This window comes from Phocoena phocoena, chromosome 6, assembly GCF_963924675.1.
Source record: "Phocoena phocoena chromosome 6, mPhoPho1.1, whole genome shotgun sequence".
NCBI lineage: Eukaryota > Metazoa > Chordata > Mammalia > Artiodactyla > Phocoenidae > Phocoena > Phocoena phocoena.
The window spans coordinates 81,730,166-81,749,487 of NC_089224.1; the positions used below are offsets into that span (position 1 = coordinate 81,730,166).

The 19,322-nt window shown below is 43.0% G+C and overlaps 1 protein-coding gene across 1 annotated transcript; it reads right to left on the minus strand.

Moving 5' to 3' along the window:
* Positions 1–7,137: 7,137 nt before the first annotated feature.
* TRMO (tRNA methyltransferase O) lies at positions 7,138–19,117 on the minus strand. The gene is made up of 5 exons (XM_065879474.1): positions 19,016–19,117; positions 13,291–13,465; positions 12,318–12,475; positions 8,663–9,325; positions 7,138–7,419 (listed from the first exon to the last, which is right to left on the minus strand). Exons 1-5 carry the CDS (start codon positions 19,089–19,091, stop codon positions 7,160–7,162), a joined length of 1,332 nt encoding a protein of 443 aa, XP_065735546.1. The 5' UTR covers positions 19,092–19,117; the 3' UTR covers positions 7,138–7,159.
* Positions 19,118–19,322: the final 205 nt, after the last annotated feature.

Below are 19,322 nucleotides of genomic sequence, written 5' to 3' on the forward strand. Positions count from 1 at the left end.
TTATCCAGAAATCAGAGATGTGATTTGAGGGGAACTCAGTTCCCCCTCAGTTCCCTGGTCAACTCAGTTTTAATTCCACTTCATGGCTCTTCCATTTGAATTTATGGAATAGCCATTTGTAGATTCTCCTAGGCTGGAAACCCTAGAGTTATTAGTGTTTAAGAATGGTGGTTCTGGGGGCTTCCCTGGTGGCGCAGTGGTTGAGAGTCCGCCTGCCGATGCAGGGGACACAGGTTCGTGCCCCGGTCTGGGAAGATCCCACATGCTGCGGAGCGGCTGGGCCTGTGAGCCACGGCCACTGAGCCTGCACGTCCAGAGCCTGTGCTCCACAATGGGAGAGGCCACAACAGTGAGAGGGCCACGTACCGCAAAAAAAAAAAAAAAGAATGTTGGTTCTGGGACTTCCCTGGTGGCACAGTGGATAAGACTCCATGCTCCCAATGCAGGGGGCCCGGGTTCAATCTCCGTCAGGGAACTAGATCCCACATGCATGCCGCAACTAACAGTTCGCATGCCACAACTAAGGAGCCTGTGAGCCGCAACTAAGGAGCCTGAGAGCTGCAACTAAGGAGCCCACAAGCTGCAACTAAGGAGCCCGCCTGCAGCAATGAAGACCCAGGGCAACCAATAAATAATTTTTTTTAAGTTTCAAAATCAATATAAAAAAAATGTTGGTTCTGCAGTTTGACAGACTCAGGATTTACATATAACATTACATATAACATATTACATATAACATTGGGATTTGCAATAACCCAAAAACCCTTTCTAACCATGAGACCTTGTAGAGTAATTTAATGTCCTTGATCCTCAGCTTCTCAACTGTATAATGGAAATAACAGTATCTTTCCTCATAATGAGATAATCCATGTTAATTAAAACTCTTAGCTCTGTACCTAACCTGAAGTGCTTAATAAATGTTAGCTATTATTTATTACTATTTTTTCATGACTTTCATCACAAAAATCCATCCTGCCCTAAAAACCCCTTTATCATTTAAGGATTTTGTCATGTTAACCCCTCCTGTTAAATAAACTCACTTTCCACTGCTCAACAGTGTGGTAGCTAAATGTACAAGCTAGCTTTTGTTTTACAGCAAATCATCCCAAAATTAGTGGCTTAAAATAAACATTTTTTTCCCCTCATGATTCTTTGTGCTGGCTGGCCATCTAGGCCAACTCAGATATAGCTGGATGATACAGGATGGCTTCACTTATATGTCTGGTGACTGGTTCAGTATCAGCTGAGACTCAGCCATGATCTCAAGCAGGCTAACTCAGGCTTGTTTGTGTGGTAGTAGGAGTCCCAAGAGGAAGAGAGGGCAAGCTCTGATGACCAAGCTCCTCCCACCTGAGGACCCAGCAGATATTCTGTGCATGGCTTCACTAATCAATCCATTTTATGTCACTCGATTTCTCCTTGCCTTGTTTGCAAGCACTTCTTACTCATGTTGTCCTCCTAGACTGAACGTATCTTTGAATGTGACCTTTTATCTTGGCAAAGACAGGATACTGGGCAAAGAACTAAGGAAGAGAAATCTCCAGCTCCGATATGAGGGGGTCCCTGACTTGAAGTCCCTGAGGTCCCTGGATAACCAGCCTAACCCCTCTGGGACTCGGTCCTGCCTTGGCTCTGCCAGTTCTCTGACCTCGACTCCTCCCCAACCCAGGCAGAGCCTGAGCCTCCAATCTGTTGACAGCCCTACTCCACCGCCAACACAAGCTCAGCTCTGCCACCTGTGACCGTGCCAGCCTGCCCTTCTTCCTAGTCTACCCCACCTTCATCTCAGCACAGTCCCCTGATCCAGTGAGAATAGTCGATCCCCAGCTCTGAGCCTCTCCTTTCCTGCTGACTGAGCTCAGAGCTCCCATTGTGACAGTGGGTAAGGGCCAGCCCTGGGGATCCAGGGAGAGCAATCCCCAGCAGTCAAATGGCCTGTGAGCTCACTAAATGCAAGCAGACAGAGACCCAGTGGGAGGAGCTGATGAGTGAAATGATCCTGCAAGCAGAGACCAATCCCTTTGTCTAGCCTGGACGAACTGCACAGGTTTGGCAAGTACGGAGCTAAGGTGCTCTCAGCAGCTCAGCCCTCTACCAGCAACACCATCCCACACAGGCGCCTGTCTTCTGCCTGGAGGCCCAATGCCTTATCCAAAACCCTGTCTGGGAAGAACAGAAAAAGTCGGTGCATCCTTGGGGACAAGCTGCCCAGGCCCAGCCAGTTTACCTGCTCCAAACTGGCTCAGCTCCACAGCTGATGTGTGACCTGGGTGATTTCTGTTTCTGTGATCCACATGTGATGCTCCAGGAAAATATATCTCTAACTATATTTACCAGATTTGGGGGGGCGGGGCGCGAGGACAAAGTTACATATTTATATAAATTGAACTTATTCAAGTTAGGACATTTAACTCTCCTTATGTTCCACCTATAAAAATAACACGTGCTCATGATTAGAAAAAAAATCCACAGCATACTGAAGAGAATAAAGTGAAAAGTTCCCTTCCCCAATAAGCCCCCAGAGAACATGCCCCCACCCCCAAGCAACCATTGTTAGCATACTTGTATTTATCCTTCTAGAAGTCTTCTACATATGTATAAACATGGATTTGTATAACTTCATTTGACATGTATGAATAGAACATTATAACACATACTTTACTATTTATGTTGTATTGATGAGTTTTCTCACATGGCTACATGACTAAATCCTTTCAAAAGGATTTAGAGAGTCCATGACTTAAAAGCATGCAATAACCCAAAAACCTATTTTATAAATAAGCTTTCTGGAACTCACAACACCTTTTCAGAGAAATAATGTTCTAAATCAGGGTCCATAAACGTCTTCTGTAAAGGGCCAGATGGTAAAATCTTCAGCTTTGCATGCCATATTCTGTCACTGGTTCAGCTTTGGGGGCTGTTTGCTTTTGTTTACAATCTTTTAAAAATATAAAGACCAATCTTAGCTCCTAGGTGACACAAAAACAGGCTGTGGGCCAAACTTGGCCTTCAGACCAGAGTCTGCTGAGCCCTGTTCTAAATAGTGGTTAGGTTCCCAGCTTAGTGCCAGAAGCAAAATCCACCCAAAATGTTGCTAAGATACCAAATGAGTCAACATATTTTAAATGGCTTTGTAAACTATAACGTCTATACCACTGTGAAGAATTATTAGACTTCTTCAGTGTTTAGCATGTGGTGATTTTTAAAAATAAAATTAGTTAACACTGAATAAAAATGTTTTACACATCTTGAACTGCATGAAGCATTAGTGAAGAATCTGAATAGACTTCTCAAGTTATCTACAAAGTAGAAAAAGTAGGAAACCCTGCATTACATCCAACCCTACCGTTTTTGTCAGCACAACATAAACATACATCGACTCAAAGTTGATTGGTCTGTGTGGCTTGAGTTCGTAGGCCAAGTAGCACCCTCCATCAGAAAACAGAGAGGGTACCACTGAGTTTTTGCCCCCCACCCCCTACTGTCACTGTGGGTACTGGAAAGGCTTTTCTTGTGCTTGTCACTCACAGTCACATGCACTGACCTAAACCTTGAGCCCTCTGTGAGTCCCACTTCCTGGAACCCACAGAGGCAGAGAGGGGGCAGAGAGCAGATCAGAGAGGATGCTGGAGAGTCGTTTGGTGGCTACCCAGATAAGGAACCTTATTTTTAGCAATGACCAAAAATCCCTATTATATTTCATTGAGCTTTTTTAATCCTTACAACTTGTCTCTTCTCTGTCACAGAGGTAGAACTTACCTTAATAATTTCACATCATGATTAATTCTATTTTCTTATAAAAGAAATGTAAAAAAAAAAAGCTAAATAAATAAAAGAAATGCAGACTTACCCTGAAATATCTGGGCTGGAATCAGGAAAGAAGGTGAGAGAGAAAGGGTACTAAAGAGGATTGTGCATGAGAAAGGGACTGAGCTGGGGACTGTGTGCATGGGCAGTGAAGGCGGTTCCTGGTACATGTGCAACCTCAGGAGGGAAAGCCGGCGGAGGGGGGGGCAGGTGGCAAAATGTCAGCTGGGTCCTTAAGGTGGGGCACTTTGTGACAGCTCCCTTAGTAAAACGTCCTATAACTTGCTAAAAGAAGTTCTTTTTTAAAAAAAAATTCTGTAATAATAATAAAACAAGACCTTCCATACACTGGATTTTAGGGACCCCTTGATTCTCCTGAGTCTGCTTGTCCAGCCAGGTAAGCCAGAGCAGAGTGACAGAGAAAGGGTGTTGATGACGACAGGCACAATAAAAAAATGACCTAAGTTACAGACCATGGAAGAGTTTAGAAAATACTTTCCCAGGCATTATCCTTGTAACAACAACTCTGTAAGGTCACGGAGGTGGAGATGGGCTCAGGGACTCGCCCACGGGCACACAGCAAGCACAGGGCAGAGCAGAAAGAGTGCTTGAACTTTCTGAGGCCAGCCTCAGTGCTCTCTACATCTCCCATGCTGCTTCCCAGGAGGTTCCAAGCAGATCTAGTGGGAATGGACATCTCTGCCCTTATTCCTCTCCCTGTTCTTCATTTAGTGATTAGATTTCCATCAGCATCACTCTAAGTGAAGCATCCTGTGCTTATGAAGCATATGGAGCTGCTTCAAATAAAGCAGCATGGTCGGCTGAGCATCTGCACCTGCACTGGGGGAGGCAGGAGCGCCAAGCTAAGAAGGGAGCCAACTCTGGGACCAGGCGGGTGGGCTGAAATCCTCAATGCTTGGCTGACCAGCTCTGTGAGCCTGAACACGTCGCTTAACCTCTGGTCAATGTAGGGAGAGCATGTAGCCCAGTGCCCAGGATGTGCTAAAAGTTCAGTAACTGATGCACATTTCATTATTACTGAGTCCTCATCTGCCTCCTTTGGGACTGTATCATAAAAAGAAAACTACCAACAAGAGCTCATGGGTTTAGCTAATGAGTCTACCTGATTGTGCACAGCCTCCGCATGCTGGAATAATCCATCCCCCTCCTTAAGCCAGGATACAATTTTAAAATGTAATAAATGGCACTCATCCTTCTAATCTCTTCCTATATGTGACTGACAAGTATCAGCATTTCTTGTGGAAGTGACTGTTCTGGAAAGCTGGGGCAGGTGGGCCGAAAGCCAGAATTACCTAAACAGCTTGAACTCCTGGAGTTTATCTCCAAGCTAGTGAAAATAATCAGCTATCAGGGCTCCCCAAACAGGCACCAAAAAACCAAGGGCTAAACTCTAAGGTGGATGTCATTTGTGTCCCTTTCTTTTGAAAAAGTTTCCAAGGTGAAAAGGAATAGTAGATTTACTTCAAATGATTAATCTTGCTGAGGGATGGAAGTTCGTAACCCAGAGATACAAATTTCCTCACAATATGACACTTGCCTAGAGACAAAAGCTCACATGGGGGACTCAAGGATTGAGGGTGGGGTGAGGCTCAAGAACACGTTATATGAGAAACAGCTGAAGAAAACATGGAAGCCTGATCAGCTTTACCCTATGTGGCCTGGCCAGAGGGTGGAGTTATCAGAGAACAGATCTGATCTCATATAAAGGAAGAACACTTTAATAATGAGCTACACAGGGCAGGCATGAAGGGTCATCACCGAGGGGTTTAAGCAGGGAGAGAGGGCCAAACACTGGGTATAATGAAAAGACTGGTGAGCTGGCAGAGAACTAAGCTGGATTATATTTAGGATTTTAGTTTTAAAATCCTGAGAATGTATATTAAAACCCCAAACAACAGAACAGTCCTCTTGCTAGAAGGCCAGTTGGTATGGTCCTAAGAGTTATTTTTTCCATATTAAATATCAACATTTTGTGCTTCAAGACCTGACTCAGTCTCAAAGTAATTTTAAGAGAAAAGAATTCAAAATCAAAATAAAGGGTGGATTGTACCAATGTCAACTTCCTAGTTTTAACATCATACCATAGTTATGTAAGATGTTACCATGGGAAGAAGCTAGGTAAAGGGTACACGGGACCTTTGCCCTATTTTTTGCAACTTCCTATGAATCTGTAATTATCTAGAAATAAAAAGCTTTTAAAAGTCAAATTAAATATACCTCCCCAAGAGGTTCTAAGTAAACTCAAATAAAACCCAGTTTGTTTCAGGAGTGCAGTGTCATCAGCCACAAATGACTCTGTGCAAGTATCCACAGGCAGCAGGGCTCATTTCAAAATCATGATCAAGCAGCTATTAAGATCTACAGTTGCGATTAGGAAAGCCTACGTCATGTTGACAGGTGCCTAATTTGGTTACACTGATCATAAACCTTCAGTTATCTGGGATCACATCTTTAAAGTCACCTATAGGCAATACATTCTTACAACTACTTCCCGTGTGGTTGCTTACACAGGAATCATGTATGGACTTAATTACTCTATCTAACTGTAATACAACAATGTGTTTGTGTCTTCTTCCTCCACAACTATGACCTGCAACAAGAATTGCATCCTGTTCATTTCATTCTATCACCAAAACCTAACTCACAATAGTTCTCAGTAAATAGTCATAGAATAAACAAGAAATAAACCAGTAATTAAGTTATTTTCTTGGACTTCTCAGAGTGACTTTCTTTTCTGATACAAAGGCATCCAAAGAAACCTTAGCGTCTCTAATTTTGGAATCAGGATTAAATATTACACATACGTGTGTGTGCGTGTGTGCATACGTGAGTGTATGGCAAAGTCTCTGAAACACAGGGGTTTAATCTCTAAAGATCTTTATAACTACTTGGTTTTGATTTGTTAAGTTTCTTAAGATATCATAACTCAGTTTGATTTAGAATAAAACAGAGAGGGCAGGCTTTTTCAGACAAAAAAACCAACATGAATTGTTCAACACATCCCCCCAGCTTCTGCCCAGTTAGTTTTATCAAGTGCCAAGAAGAATTGACTTCTCTAAGAAAACAGTGATAAAGCATCACCTTTGGATTCTTCAATATTAACTAATCAAAAAGGATCATGATATGGCGATTTCTCCAAATTCTGTATCTCTTCGTTTATTAAAATACATGTTTTTCAAATAAATATTCTGAACAACCCAAATCAAACAAAGCAGTGAGATCACAAAGTGTTGCTTCTTTCTGCAAAGAAGGCACACCATTAGCTTGTACAGAAAATCCAACAGCCATACCGAAGTTAATTAGGCTGCCTTAAAGACTCGATGGAGGTTACTCACGATCCCAGAGGCATCAAGGACTCCGCAGGGTCACTCATCTGAACAGACTCAGAAGCCGGCTTGATCCTTAAGACCTCTGCAAAGCCATCACCAAACCAGCACGTGACATGTGCTATGTCTACTGTAAAGTAGAAAAGACGATCCTGGCAGAGTTTCCGTCGATATACAGACCGAGGGTCGGCTGACAGCACAGCCTCGATGGCACACCTTGCTTCCTCCGCTGACTGAAAATATTTAAATGAAGCCTGACCAATACCTGCAATAAGAAGAACACAACTTGGGGATTCCCCTGGCGGTCCAGTGGCGACGACTCCACGCTTTCACTGCTGAGGGCGAGGGTTCAATCCCTGGGCGGTGAACTAAGATCCCACAAGCCGTGTGGGACGCACCCCACTCCCCACAAAAAAAAAAAAACTGACCTTCCTCTTCCCATGAACTGTACACAGTGATGAAACAACTTTCATAAACAAAACTTTGAAAATAAAGAGATTGATTTAAAAATCAAATGTTCTGTTTAAACATAAAGCCTTAGGAAAGAATGAGTAGAACAACCATCCAGGGCAGGTGAAATCTGACATCTCCTTGGCAACTAACTGGCTACTTCTTACAGGAATCACCACACCCACTTTTTAATGGGCCTCTCCTTCACTCTGGACAGCTGCTTGGAATCTGCTTGTGGGCTGGAAAAACCAGATAACAATGTTTTTTAACAACCATGTATTAGAGTAAACAGGCTCCAAGTTAAAAGCCCTGTGGCCTCTCTCTTCTGCAGTGAAGTGCGTGCCTCTAGTGCTGGGACTTTATGGGGACAATTTCTGTGCTAAGATACTCTTTCCTTCTTACTCCTGGGCTCTGTGACAGAGGTCGAGCTATCCATCACCCAATAGGTGAAACAAGATGAGACATTTCTCTACTCAGATAGTGAAACAGATGAAAAAGCTCGATCTACACAGGTACAGAGCAAGCACAATTTAGCTTCCGAACACTGTTTGAGAACTCCAAGAGCTACTGCCACACGCAAACAAGAGGCCCAATTCCTGGGCAGCAGCCGTTCTCCATGAACACTTGACTGAGTGCCTGGCACTCACTGTGCTGAAGAAACAGTTGTTGATTGAAAGCCATCAGATGATGACGTTGCCCAAGTATGATTTTATACATCTACGTTTCTTTACAAGTCATAATCACAAATACTCTAAATAAAACTGCCCTCAGGGCTTGCCCGGTGGCGCAGTGGTTGAGAGTCAGCCTGCCGATGCAGGGGACACGGGTTCGTGCCCCGGTGTGGGAAGATCCCACGTGCCGCGGAGCGGCTGGGCCCGTGAGCCATGGCCGCTGAGCGTGTGCGTCTGGAGCCTGTGCTCCGCAACGGGAGAGGCCACAACAGTGAGAGGCCCGCGTACTGCCAAAAAAAAAAAAAAACTGCCCTCAGAAATAGCAAGTTTGCCTAAACCTCCCAGTAAAAGCTCATCTCTCATTCAGAAACAAGAAATGGAAAGTACCTGGTTCACCTGAGCTGAGGTGCTCAAGGTCCATCTCCGCATGAGGAGTAAACCGGACTCCCAAGGTGGCCACGGGAGCCTCTCTCACCCAGGTGGGGACCGCACTGCGGTGGGCTGCACCAGCCGCCCTGGAAGGGCAGAGAACAGCCTCGGGCGGCATCTCAGTGCTGTGTCCTTGTGCGACCACCGCTGCTTCCCCTCTCCTCAGCCTGCTGTCTGCTTGTTCCTCTGAAACGCTCTTCTCCAGGCAACATGGGCCACTTGGCTCTTCTGCTACCCTAGGACTCGGACCACTTCCTGATTCTTCACCCAAATCTGCTGCTCTCTCCCTGAGCTCAGGTGAGCTTTGCTGGATTTTTGCTGAGTTGTCGTGTTTTGCGTTGTTTTCTCCCGAAGTTCTATCTTCAGGACATTTAGGTTTCTCCTTAGTACAACTGTAGAGCTGTGGTTCCTCGTACCCTGAGAGCTGTTGCTGGTCACAGCTATCAGTCTTGCTGTCACACTGGGACACGGTTTTTGGTTTACATTGGTTATTCTGTAAATTAAAGTCCCCTAAAGGCTCAATCAAATTTTGTGGCGAGTCATAATCAGCTATGTAGGGCTTTATGTCTAGTACAGGTGTGCCATGAATCATGTCAATTCCAGAAAGGTATATGGCTCCACCTGTAATGTGAAAAACATCCTCTTAGAAATATTAACAATGAAGAACAGTGCGAACAACTGGAGAATCAACAACATCTGCTTAAACCCCACCAAGCTTACTCACAATTCTCTTATGCACCAGGCCCTCTTATACCTGGTGCCAACATACAGTTTTCTTTCTACCTAGAAACCCATTCTCTTCTTTATCTGTCAAACTCCTACTTGCTCTTCAAGGCTCTCACGAAACACCTCCTTTACAGAGCCTTTCTGGCTCTTCCAGACATAAGCATTCTTTCCTCTGGGTTCCGCAGAGGTACCTGTGCCCGAACCTCTCCTGAAGCCCTCGTCACATGGTCTAGCAATGACCTGCTTAGAGTCTCTCCCCCTAGACAGTAAGTAGGTCCTTGAGCACTAGGTGGGGCCATCTCACCTTTGCATCACTGGGGGCTTCTAACTCTGTTCCAGACACATCAGAGTCCTCAATATATCTCTGTGGGACTGATGATGGTTTCCAATGTGTCAAACAGAGTCTAAGGTGGCCCCATGATGTCACCTCCTGGTGTATAATCCCCTCTTCTTGAGTATGACTTGGTATCACTTCAGTGACTACGTTATGTTATCTAAGACTCCTGTGTTTGCTGGCAGGTTCACTTGAGAGACTCTCCCTGTGGGCTTGAAGAAGCAAGCTGCCTTGCTGGGAAAGCCTGTGTGGCAAGGCACTGCGAGAGGTCTCTAGGCACTGGGGGCCACCTCTAGGAGCTGGGAGCAGCCACCAGCCAATAACCAGCAAGAGGCCAGGACCCTCAGAACCACAACTGCAAGGAAGTGAATTCTGCCTATGACCACAGAGGGCTTGGAAATGGATTCTTCTACAGTCAAACCTCCAGAAAAGAACTCATTCCACTTCACTGCAGCTTGGTGAGACTCTTAAGCGAGGACCCAGCTAAGCTGTGCCCATACTCCTAACCTATAGAAACATTGTAATGTTTTAAACACATAATAAATGTGTGCTGTTTAAACTGACAGTGCATGGTAATTTGTTACACAGCAATAGGAATCTAATACTCCACTGAATAATTATACAGGGCACTTCCCTGCGGCGCAGTGGTTAAGAACCCGCCTGCCAATGCAGGGGACATGGGTTTGACCCCTGGTCCGGGGAGATCCCACATGCTGCTGAGCAACCAAGTCTGTGTGCCACAACTACTGAGCCTACACTCTAGAACCCACAAGCCATAACTACTGAGCCCATGCACCACAACTACTGAAGCCCACGTGCCCTAGAGCCCATATGCCACAACTACTGAGCCCACATGCCACAACTACTGAAGCCCACACGCTCTAGAGCCCACGTGCCGCAACTACTGAGCCCACACGCCACAACTACTGAAGCCCACACGCTCTAGAGCCCACGTGCTGCACCTACTGAGCCCATGTGCTGCAACTACTGAAGCCAGCGTGCCTAGAGCCCATGCTCCACAACACAAGAGGCAATGAGAAACCCCACTCATCGCAACTACAGAAAGCCCGCGCACAGCAACAAAGACCCAATGCAGCCAAAAAAAAAAAAAATTAAGCAGAACATAAGTCACCATTACCAAATATTAAGGAAAGGCCCCCTGTTGTCCCACTTATACAGCTGCTGTTCAGTTCCTTCTACTGGGGCAAAGTCTACTAACTAACTTGATCCTTGGAAAACTGGCCCAGTGAGAATCAAAAACTGCATGTGATCACATTTGATCCTATCTCCATTTGAGAAAAACATGACTAACAAAGGAATCTGATTTCTAAAACATGCTTATTGTGAATGAACCTGGAACTTTGGAAAGAAGATTTTGGACTTTCTAAGTGATGGATTATGCCTAATAATGTCTGCAAAAGAAAGAAAAGCACTGGGGCACAGGTGAGAGTTCATGGGATTTGAAGTCAGACAACCCCCTGGCTGGATGCTATTCGGTAAATTATCAAACATCAAAGAGCCTCAGTGCCCTCATCCATAACATGGAGACTGCTACCTTATCAAGCCCACAAGCCACTGTGAGATACCATACATGAACACTCTTTATAAACTGCAAAGCACCACACAAACACTAGTCATCCTCATAACGCTTATTTATAAGAGTGTCTACAGTGCTACTGTGTTTGCCTTTCACCTTTCTGATTTGATCTTCCCCATTAGAATGCTAAGATCCTCTGCAGGGCTGGGATTTTTATCTAATCTGCTTGCCACTATATCCCCAGCACCTAGAACAATGGTTGGCACATATTCAGTGCTCAGAAAATACGTGTGGGTTGCACGAACGATCATAAAACGTTCCAGTACTGTTACCCAAGTTGTGTGTTACCCAGCACACCCAAATGTGCTGATCAGGTCCAAGGGATTCAAGAATGGGAGGCTTTCAGAAATGAACGGCTCAGTAACGCGTTTATATATGAACACATAGTTAAATCTGGTACTCTACACAGGTTCTTCCACAATCTGACAAATGTTCAACCTATGGTGTATTCATCCCAGACCCTCTGCCTCACATCACAGTGGACAGCGGCACTGCAGCCACGATGCACGTTCATTTCCTCAGGGCTGCAAGGAAGAAATGATCCACCACACTGTGGTCAGATGTGCTGACCATATATGCATGTGCAACCAGTTACCGTGCGTTAAATTTTGAGAGTGTCCAGTTATTTTTAGATCATTTTATATTTACTGCATTCCAAGTCAGAAAAAATTTGGTTACTAATTTAATGATTATAAAATCTTAAGAGTTACTTTTAAATAATTTAATAACTTCTGATAAATATAATGACATAAACTAACTCTGAGCATCCTATGAGAGCTTATTCCAAAGTGTTTCAATGCTGACATTCTTTTGATCGTTTCATTTTCTTCAATGTCTGGTGGTTCACAGGGGCTAACACCATTGGTACTTGTCTCAATAACAGCCAGTGCTGAATACTATGTTGATTTTATAAGACTTCTTTTGGTTAAGGAAAAAGTGGTAAAAGTACAAATTACCTTCTACCTTTTCCAGTTTGGCTAGGGTCAGTCCTATCGCATTGGGACGATGTGGGCTCCTTGTAGAGAAAACGCCAGTCTTCACACCATTCAGCCTAGGAGGCTGTACTTTTGCCTTACAGCTCAAATGACCATTTTTGTGAAAAACAAACAAAATCCTATTGAAAATAAACCAAACCACTGAGTAAGAAAAGAACACAGTCAATCTATCATAATGATTTGAGGGAGAAAAAAAACTTTAATCCCCACAAATTAAAACAGAAAGAATGCTTCTAATGGTACTAAAATATAATCAGTGGGGGAAAAAAGAGTAATATCATTCCCGTTTTTTGAAAGAAGACAGTCTTATCTCTATATCCACTGCCCGTAACACAATGACTGGCACATGCTAGGACCTTAACAGGCTTTTGTCAAGTACCTGAATAACAATAGTTCATGGGTCTAGAGCAGGGTCCACAAACTTTTTCTGTAAAGGACCAGGCGGTAAATATTTTAGGGTTTGCAGGTCAACGAGTCTCTGCTATAAATAATTCAACTCTGCTGTTGTAACACAAAAGCAGCCACGGCCAACACATAAATGAATGCACGTGGTTATGTTCCCATAAACTTACTTACAAAAACAGAAGATGCGACGGGTTTGGTCCACAGGCCATAGCTTGCTGACCCGTGGTCTAGAGGACAGAATAATGACCCACGGACAGAATCGAGAAGGTCTACAGATTTCAGCTCAACAGAAGTCATTCAACAAAACTGGAACCAACTGCAGATGGAGTGTGCCCCTCAGTGGATCCCAAGCTTCCCCGAGGGTGTCCAAGTTATGCAGACAATCACATGCGTGAATACAGTACAAAAATCCCATGCAACAGACAAGGGTGGTCTGGATGGCAGTCTCCAGGGTCGCCTCCAACTGCAGTACTTTACTCAAGGGCAAGTTATGGTCCAAAGTACCATTTCTAACTATAAAACAACTTACCAAACATGAGAAAACTGTTCTAAGCCCATCAAGGAATGTTCAGGATTATTAAAGATGCTTTTTCTAATCCTCAGACAAGCCCGTGAATGGCTACAAATGGATGGCTGCCTTGGAGTACCATTCTTGGCCGAGAAACAGGATTCCAAGTAACCAATTGGCTCAGTTAAAAGATTCCCTACAGAAGAAAATTAGATAAGAAATCATTAATGAAAAGGTCAAGCAAAGATGTAGGAAGACATGTTTTCTTTAATGCATCGATTTCATAGTTTTAAAACCTATTAGATGTTATGCAACTATAAAATAAGATTCTTATAGCATTCAAAAATACATATAAATATCCTTATCATTACATATATCATTGTTATCAATACATCCCTTTAGATAATAAACTGGAAAGAGTATTGGTCTAAGAAAGAAAGAATGAAAGGAAAAATTCATTTTTAGAAGACCTACTATGACTATAATTCAAATTCTATGCAACCATTACTATGTTATGTGACCTTGGTTAGGGCTAAGAGGGTATTTCAAACAGAGGGAATAAGCTGCACAAAGTTAAATGAGAAATTTTATAGCATAAGCAGGGAGCAAGCCATTTTGACTGGCTGGAGTGTGAAAATACAAGGCAAGAATAATGAAAGATAAGGAGACAGAGACTGTATATAGGTTAAAATGCTTTCAATTGAAAACAACAGAACACACGGAAAAAACTAGTTTAATTAAGCAATAAAGGGAGTGTATGGGATCACAGTACTAAAATATCTAGAGGCAGTATAGATTTCAGGTTAGGCTTGCTCCAGCAGCTCTCTGCCCCACTAGAATGTAAACTCTATGTGGGCAGGAGTTTTTCTGTCTTACTGACTGCTACGTTCTCATTGTCTAGTACTTGCCTACAAGAGGATAGGTACTTTAAAAATTTGTGCTACATGGAGAAAAGGATTATGTAAGTCAAAACTGATTAAAATGGAAAGTGAAAACGTGAAAGAAGAATGTGTGTAACATAATCCTATTTATGAAAATTTTATGGATTTACCTAACTAAACATGTACATATGTATGTCTAGAAAGCTATCTAGAAGGATATTCACCAAAATTTTAACATTGGTTAAAACTGGTGGAGACTTTAAATTGTATCCTTTTCTGTTTAGGCTGGTTGTAATCCCTCTGATATTGGTATCACTGCACCATACAGGCAACAGTAAAAAGTCATCAATAATTTATTGGCACATTCTTCTATTGGGATGGTCGAAGTTAATACAGTAGACAAATACCAAGGAAGAGACAAAAGTATCATCCTAGTATCTTTTGTTAGAAGTAATAAAGATGGAACTGTGAGTTAAAAAAAAAACTGGTGGAGGGATTGTTGGATTATTTTTATATTTAACTCTGTAATTTCTATAATATTTGAAAATTTTACAATAATCACAAATCATTTTTAAAATGTTTTAAACCAGTAACTCAAAAGAAGAAAAAACTGGCCAGGCAACATCAATATAGGTTTAAAGTAGAAGGTATCTGCAACTAGCATTTTGAATTTATAACTTTTTTTTTCACATTTCATGAAGGCTGTATTAGCTTCTTTTAAGAGATAATATAAAGACATTCTAGAACCTCATTTTATTTTCAGTTTCCATTAAATCTATCCTATCAGCACCAGTGGACAGTGAGACTATAGGCCTGTCCTTCATAGCACCTTTCGTGACTTCTCACTTATAAAAACTAAATTACATGATACATATAAAATATTACAAGCAACATATATATAATAAAGCATAATGTTAAAATGAAATCCTGTGTACCACCACCCAGCCCAAAAACTAGTGCTTTACCAACAACTTGCATCTTTTTATGTTGCCTCTCTCCCTACCTTTCCCCTGAATGTGCCTGAACAAGAGCCTGAATGTGGTCTTTATCATTCATTTCTTTTCTTAAATATGATTTTATCACGTGCATATGCATGCTTCAACAACGTTTCATTTATTTTGTCTTTGAGTTCTATAAAAACTGGTATCTTCTCAGACTTGCTTTCTCTCTCTCAATATTATGATTCTAAGATCCATCGACATTGTGTACATTTTTGATGACTTTAAATTTTTTTCCAACTACATTTACAGGCACTCTTTTTTTTAAACCTTCACCTATGCTCTGTGGAATTGATATAGTAAACATCTTAAAGATGAAGGAACTGAAGTCAAACAATTCTCTGGTGTTCATAAAAACATGAAGAAAAATGGCCAAAAAGGGCTCCTACTCTAGTCAGTTATGTTCTGTTTTATTTAACAAACACTTTCCAAGTGTCTACAATTGCCAGACATTGTGCTAAGTTTGGGGAAAAAAATACAAAACAAGAACTCTTTTCACAGTGGAGTTAACAGTTGATTGAGAGAAACTCACAATATGCTTCAATATCAAGGGAAATGTCTTATCTGTAGTAATGATCAAAGACTTTTGCCTTTGACTATCTGATTGGGGGTCTACAAGTTTATAACTAACTTGAGCTATCACTTCATTGAATCAATCTATACCTGTTTTTCACAGGCTATACATGTGCTATGATAAATATAAGTTGTAACCAATTAGATTTATTCCAACCCTGTTTGTTCACCTCTATAAGAACATAAGCAAGATAATACTGGGTAAGCAATGAACTGAATGAGCTACATTGGAAGGAGTCCCTCAGCTATGTCACTCTCAAATGTTTGGGACCACTCTCAACATATCAACTATCCATCTAATAAACGTCGGAACTTAACCATATTCTAATACGTCTGGAACTTATTTATTCTCTGTGCCCCGGTTCTTGGGATATTAAATGCTATGAAATATAAATGCTCAATAATTCCCAAATATAAATTCTGCTTGAATGCTCTCCTTGAAGTGGAGGCCTGAGAACGTCCACCCAAGGGAATTCTGATCTTCTTCCTCTTGCCTCATATCTCAAAAAACAAACAAAAAGAAAACATTAAGCACCTACCATTTGGTAAGCACTGTGCTGAGTGCCTGGGAACAGGCATAAACAAGACCCAGTTCTCACCATCAAGGTGTGCAGTACACTGACAGAGTGGACAAGTAAATCAACAATTAAATCAAACTGCCTTACATACATGCAGAATAGGGAGAGCACAGGTATGCCAGAGTAGTACTGGCATGAGAACCACATGGAAAGAGGGAGAAGTTTCCCTGGGGCCTATGGCTGGTATGAAAAGAGAAAAAGGACAAAAACAACACAGGGCCGTAACACTAGCTGTGTGACCTTGGGCAAAACTGCTTACCTCTCTAAATCCAGTTTTCTCAGCTATAAAACAAGGATAATCATCCTATCTTGGAAAGATGACTAAAATATGTAAAGTACCTAGTACAACAGAAGGTGCTCAGCAAGGAGAGATTTTTAAAGCCCTTACACAGGCTTTTCCCTCAACTTAACAATATTACAACTGTACTAACCATATAATTTAAAAAACCCAACAAGTTATTAACGCAGAGGCTTTCTGTACGCAAGTCTTATCAACAAGTCTTGTGCAGACAGAAATGTCCAGGTCATTTTCACCTCTTGCCCGGACTATTAAATTACCCTTGTTATAATTTGTCTTCCCTCTGCCAGTCCCTCCCCTCCTCAAAACACATTACACCAGTCCTTCTGAGTTCCTTATGTCTCACTACTCTCTAAACTTTTTGTTTCCCACTATTAACAGATGTCATATTTCTTTTTTTAAATTTTTATTATTTATTTATTTAAATTTATTTATTTATTTATTTTTGGCTGGGTTGGGTCTTCGTTGCTGCGCACAGGCTTTTCTCTAGCTGCGGCGAGGGGGGCTACTCTTCTTTGTGTTTGTTTATTTATTTATTTATTATTTGGCTGTGCCGGGTCTTAGTTGTGGCATGTGGGATCTTTGTTGCCACATGCGGGATCTTTGTTGTCACGTGCGGGATCTTAGTCGCGGCATGCATGTGGGTTCTAGTTCCCTGGTCAGGGATCGAACCCTGGCCCCCTGCACTGGGACCACAGAGTCTTAACCAATGGGCCACCAGGGAAGTCCCCCATCCAACACTTCTGACTTACAGCTCCCGGATTCCATGCTCTGTAGACCTCTGAGCCCTGCTCTTTCCTGCCTGTCAAAATATCAGACCTGGGGCTTCCCTGGTGGCTCAGTGATTAAGAATCTGCCTGCCAATGCAGGGGCACGGGCTCCAGCCCTGGTCCGGGAAGATCCCACATGCCGCAGAGCAACTAAGCCCATGTGTCACAACTACTGAGTCTGCGTGACACAACTACTGAAGCCCACGTGCCTAGAGCCTGTGCTCTGCAACAAGAGAAGCCATCGCAATGAGAAGTCCACGCACCGCAACAAAGAGTAGCCCACTCGCCACAACTAGAGAAAGCCCACATGCAACAACGAAGACCCAAAGCAGCCCAAAATATAAATAATTAATTAATTTTAAAGAAAACTATCAGACCTATAATCTGGCAGTATGCAACAATTTTTTTTTAATAGGCACAACTGTTGACCACATAACAATACCTTTTAGAAATTCAGGTTAAACATTTAGAACATACACAAAGATTTTAGTTTCAAAACTTTCATTTAGAACAATTAAAACCAGCAATAACCTAAATGCCCAACAATAGGGAACTGGTTAAATAAGAGCACATCTATAAAACAAAATAGTGTGCAACTTCTCAAAATTAACATTATTAATTGCCATGGAAAGATTTTCATGAACCTTAAATTTTGTTTTGTTTTTAATAAATGTAGAGCTGGGATTCAAATCAAAGTTTTGTTTTATTCTTTTAAATTTATTTATTTAATTTTGGCTGCGTTGGGTCTTCGCTGCTGTGACCGGGGGCAACTCTTCATTGCGGTGCACAGGCTTCTCAATGCGGTGGCTTCTCTTGCTGTGGAGCATGGGCTCTAGGCGCGAGGGCTTCAGTAGTTGTGGCTCGCAGGCTCTAGAGCGCAGGCTCAGTAGTTGCGGTGCACGGGCTTAGCTGCTCTGCAACATGTAGGAATCTTCCAGGACCAGGGCTCGAACCCGTGTCCCCTGCACTGGCAGGTGGATTCTTAACCACTGCGCCACCAGGGAAGTCCTCAAGGTTTTTTTTGAAGTTATAAAACAATGGTGTCGCATATCACCTCATGTTTCTCGTATGTAGGCACTGAAACTATTATGGAAAGTAGACACCAAGATGTTAACAGTGGTTTTCTCTGGGTAATGGCCAACTACTTTCATCTTTTTTTCCATTTGCTTCCTCGGATTTCTAAAGTTAATATATTCTGCCCTAAAAATAGGGGTGAAAATAAAGAGAAACAAACGCATGCCATCTTTCAATACCCAGTTTAAAACTATTTCCTACACTTCCCGCAGCACAGGTTGCTTCTCTCTTGTGGCATTAATCCCGAATCGGCAGAACACCTGCTGTATATATCCTATCTCTCATTTATGGGTGAGAACTCCCCAAGACAAAGGCTGCTACACTGCACGTGGCTGTTCTGCCAAGACCACGTCACCTTAGCTACCAAGAACAGAACAGGAGAGATGATGTCATCCCGCTCGCCTAAGACACATCACGTGGTCTCCTAAGCACATGACCCGTGCCTTCCAATAACCAGGAAAAACGACCCACGTCCATTCTAGGTCTCGCATTTGCCGTCCCTCCCTGCAGTGAAGTCGGCTCCCTGCACTTAGGGCTCTTCGGAGTGCGGAACCTTCAGCCTCTTATAAGTTACCTGTCTCCAGAGCCGGCTTCACGCACCCGCACGAGGTCGCTGTGGGTCGAGGGCCGGGCTCCTCCAAGTCGCGCATGGCTAGTGGTCTCACAGGTGCCCACCCAACGCGTTCAAGCCTTCCGCTTCCGGTCTCCATGCATGGCGCCTGCGCAGTGCGGGAGAAGTACGGTGCGCGGCGGGCGGCGCCGGAGGCCACCGCTAGGTGGCGATTAGGGCCTGGATCCCTCGTTCCGCTTCTGAACGTGTGTATGCTGTATCGCGCGGACCCCTTGCAGTTGCCCGCCTTTTCAGGGCAGTCAGAAGCTCC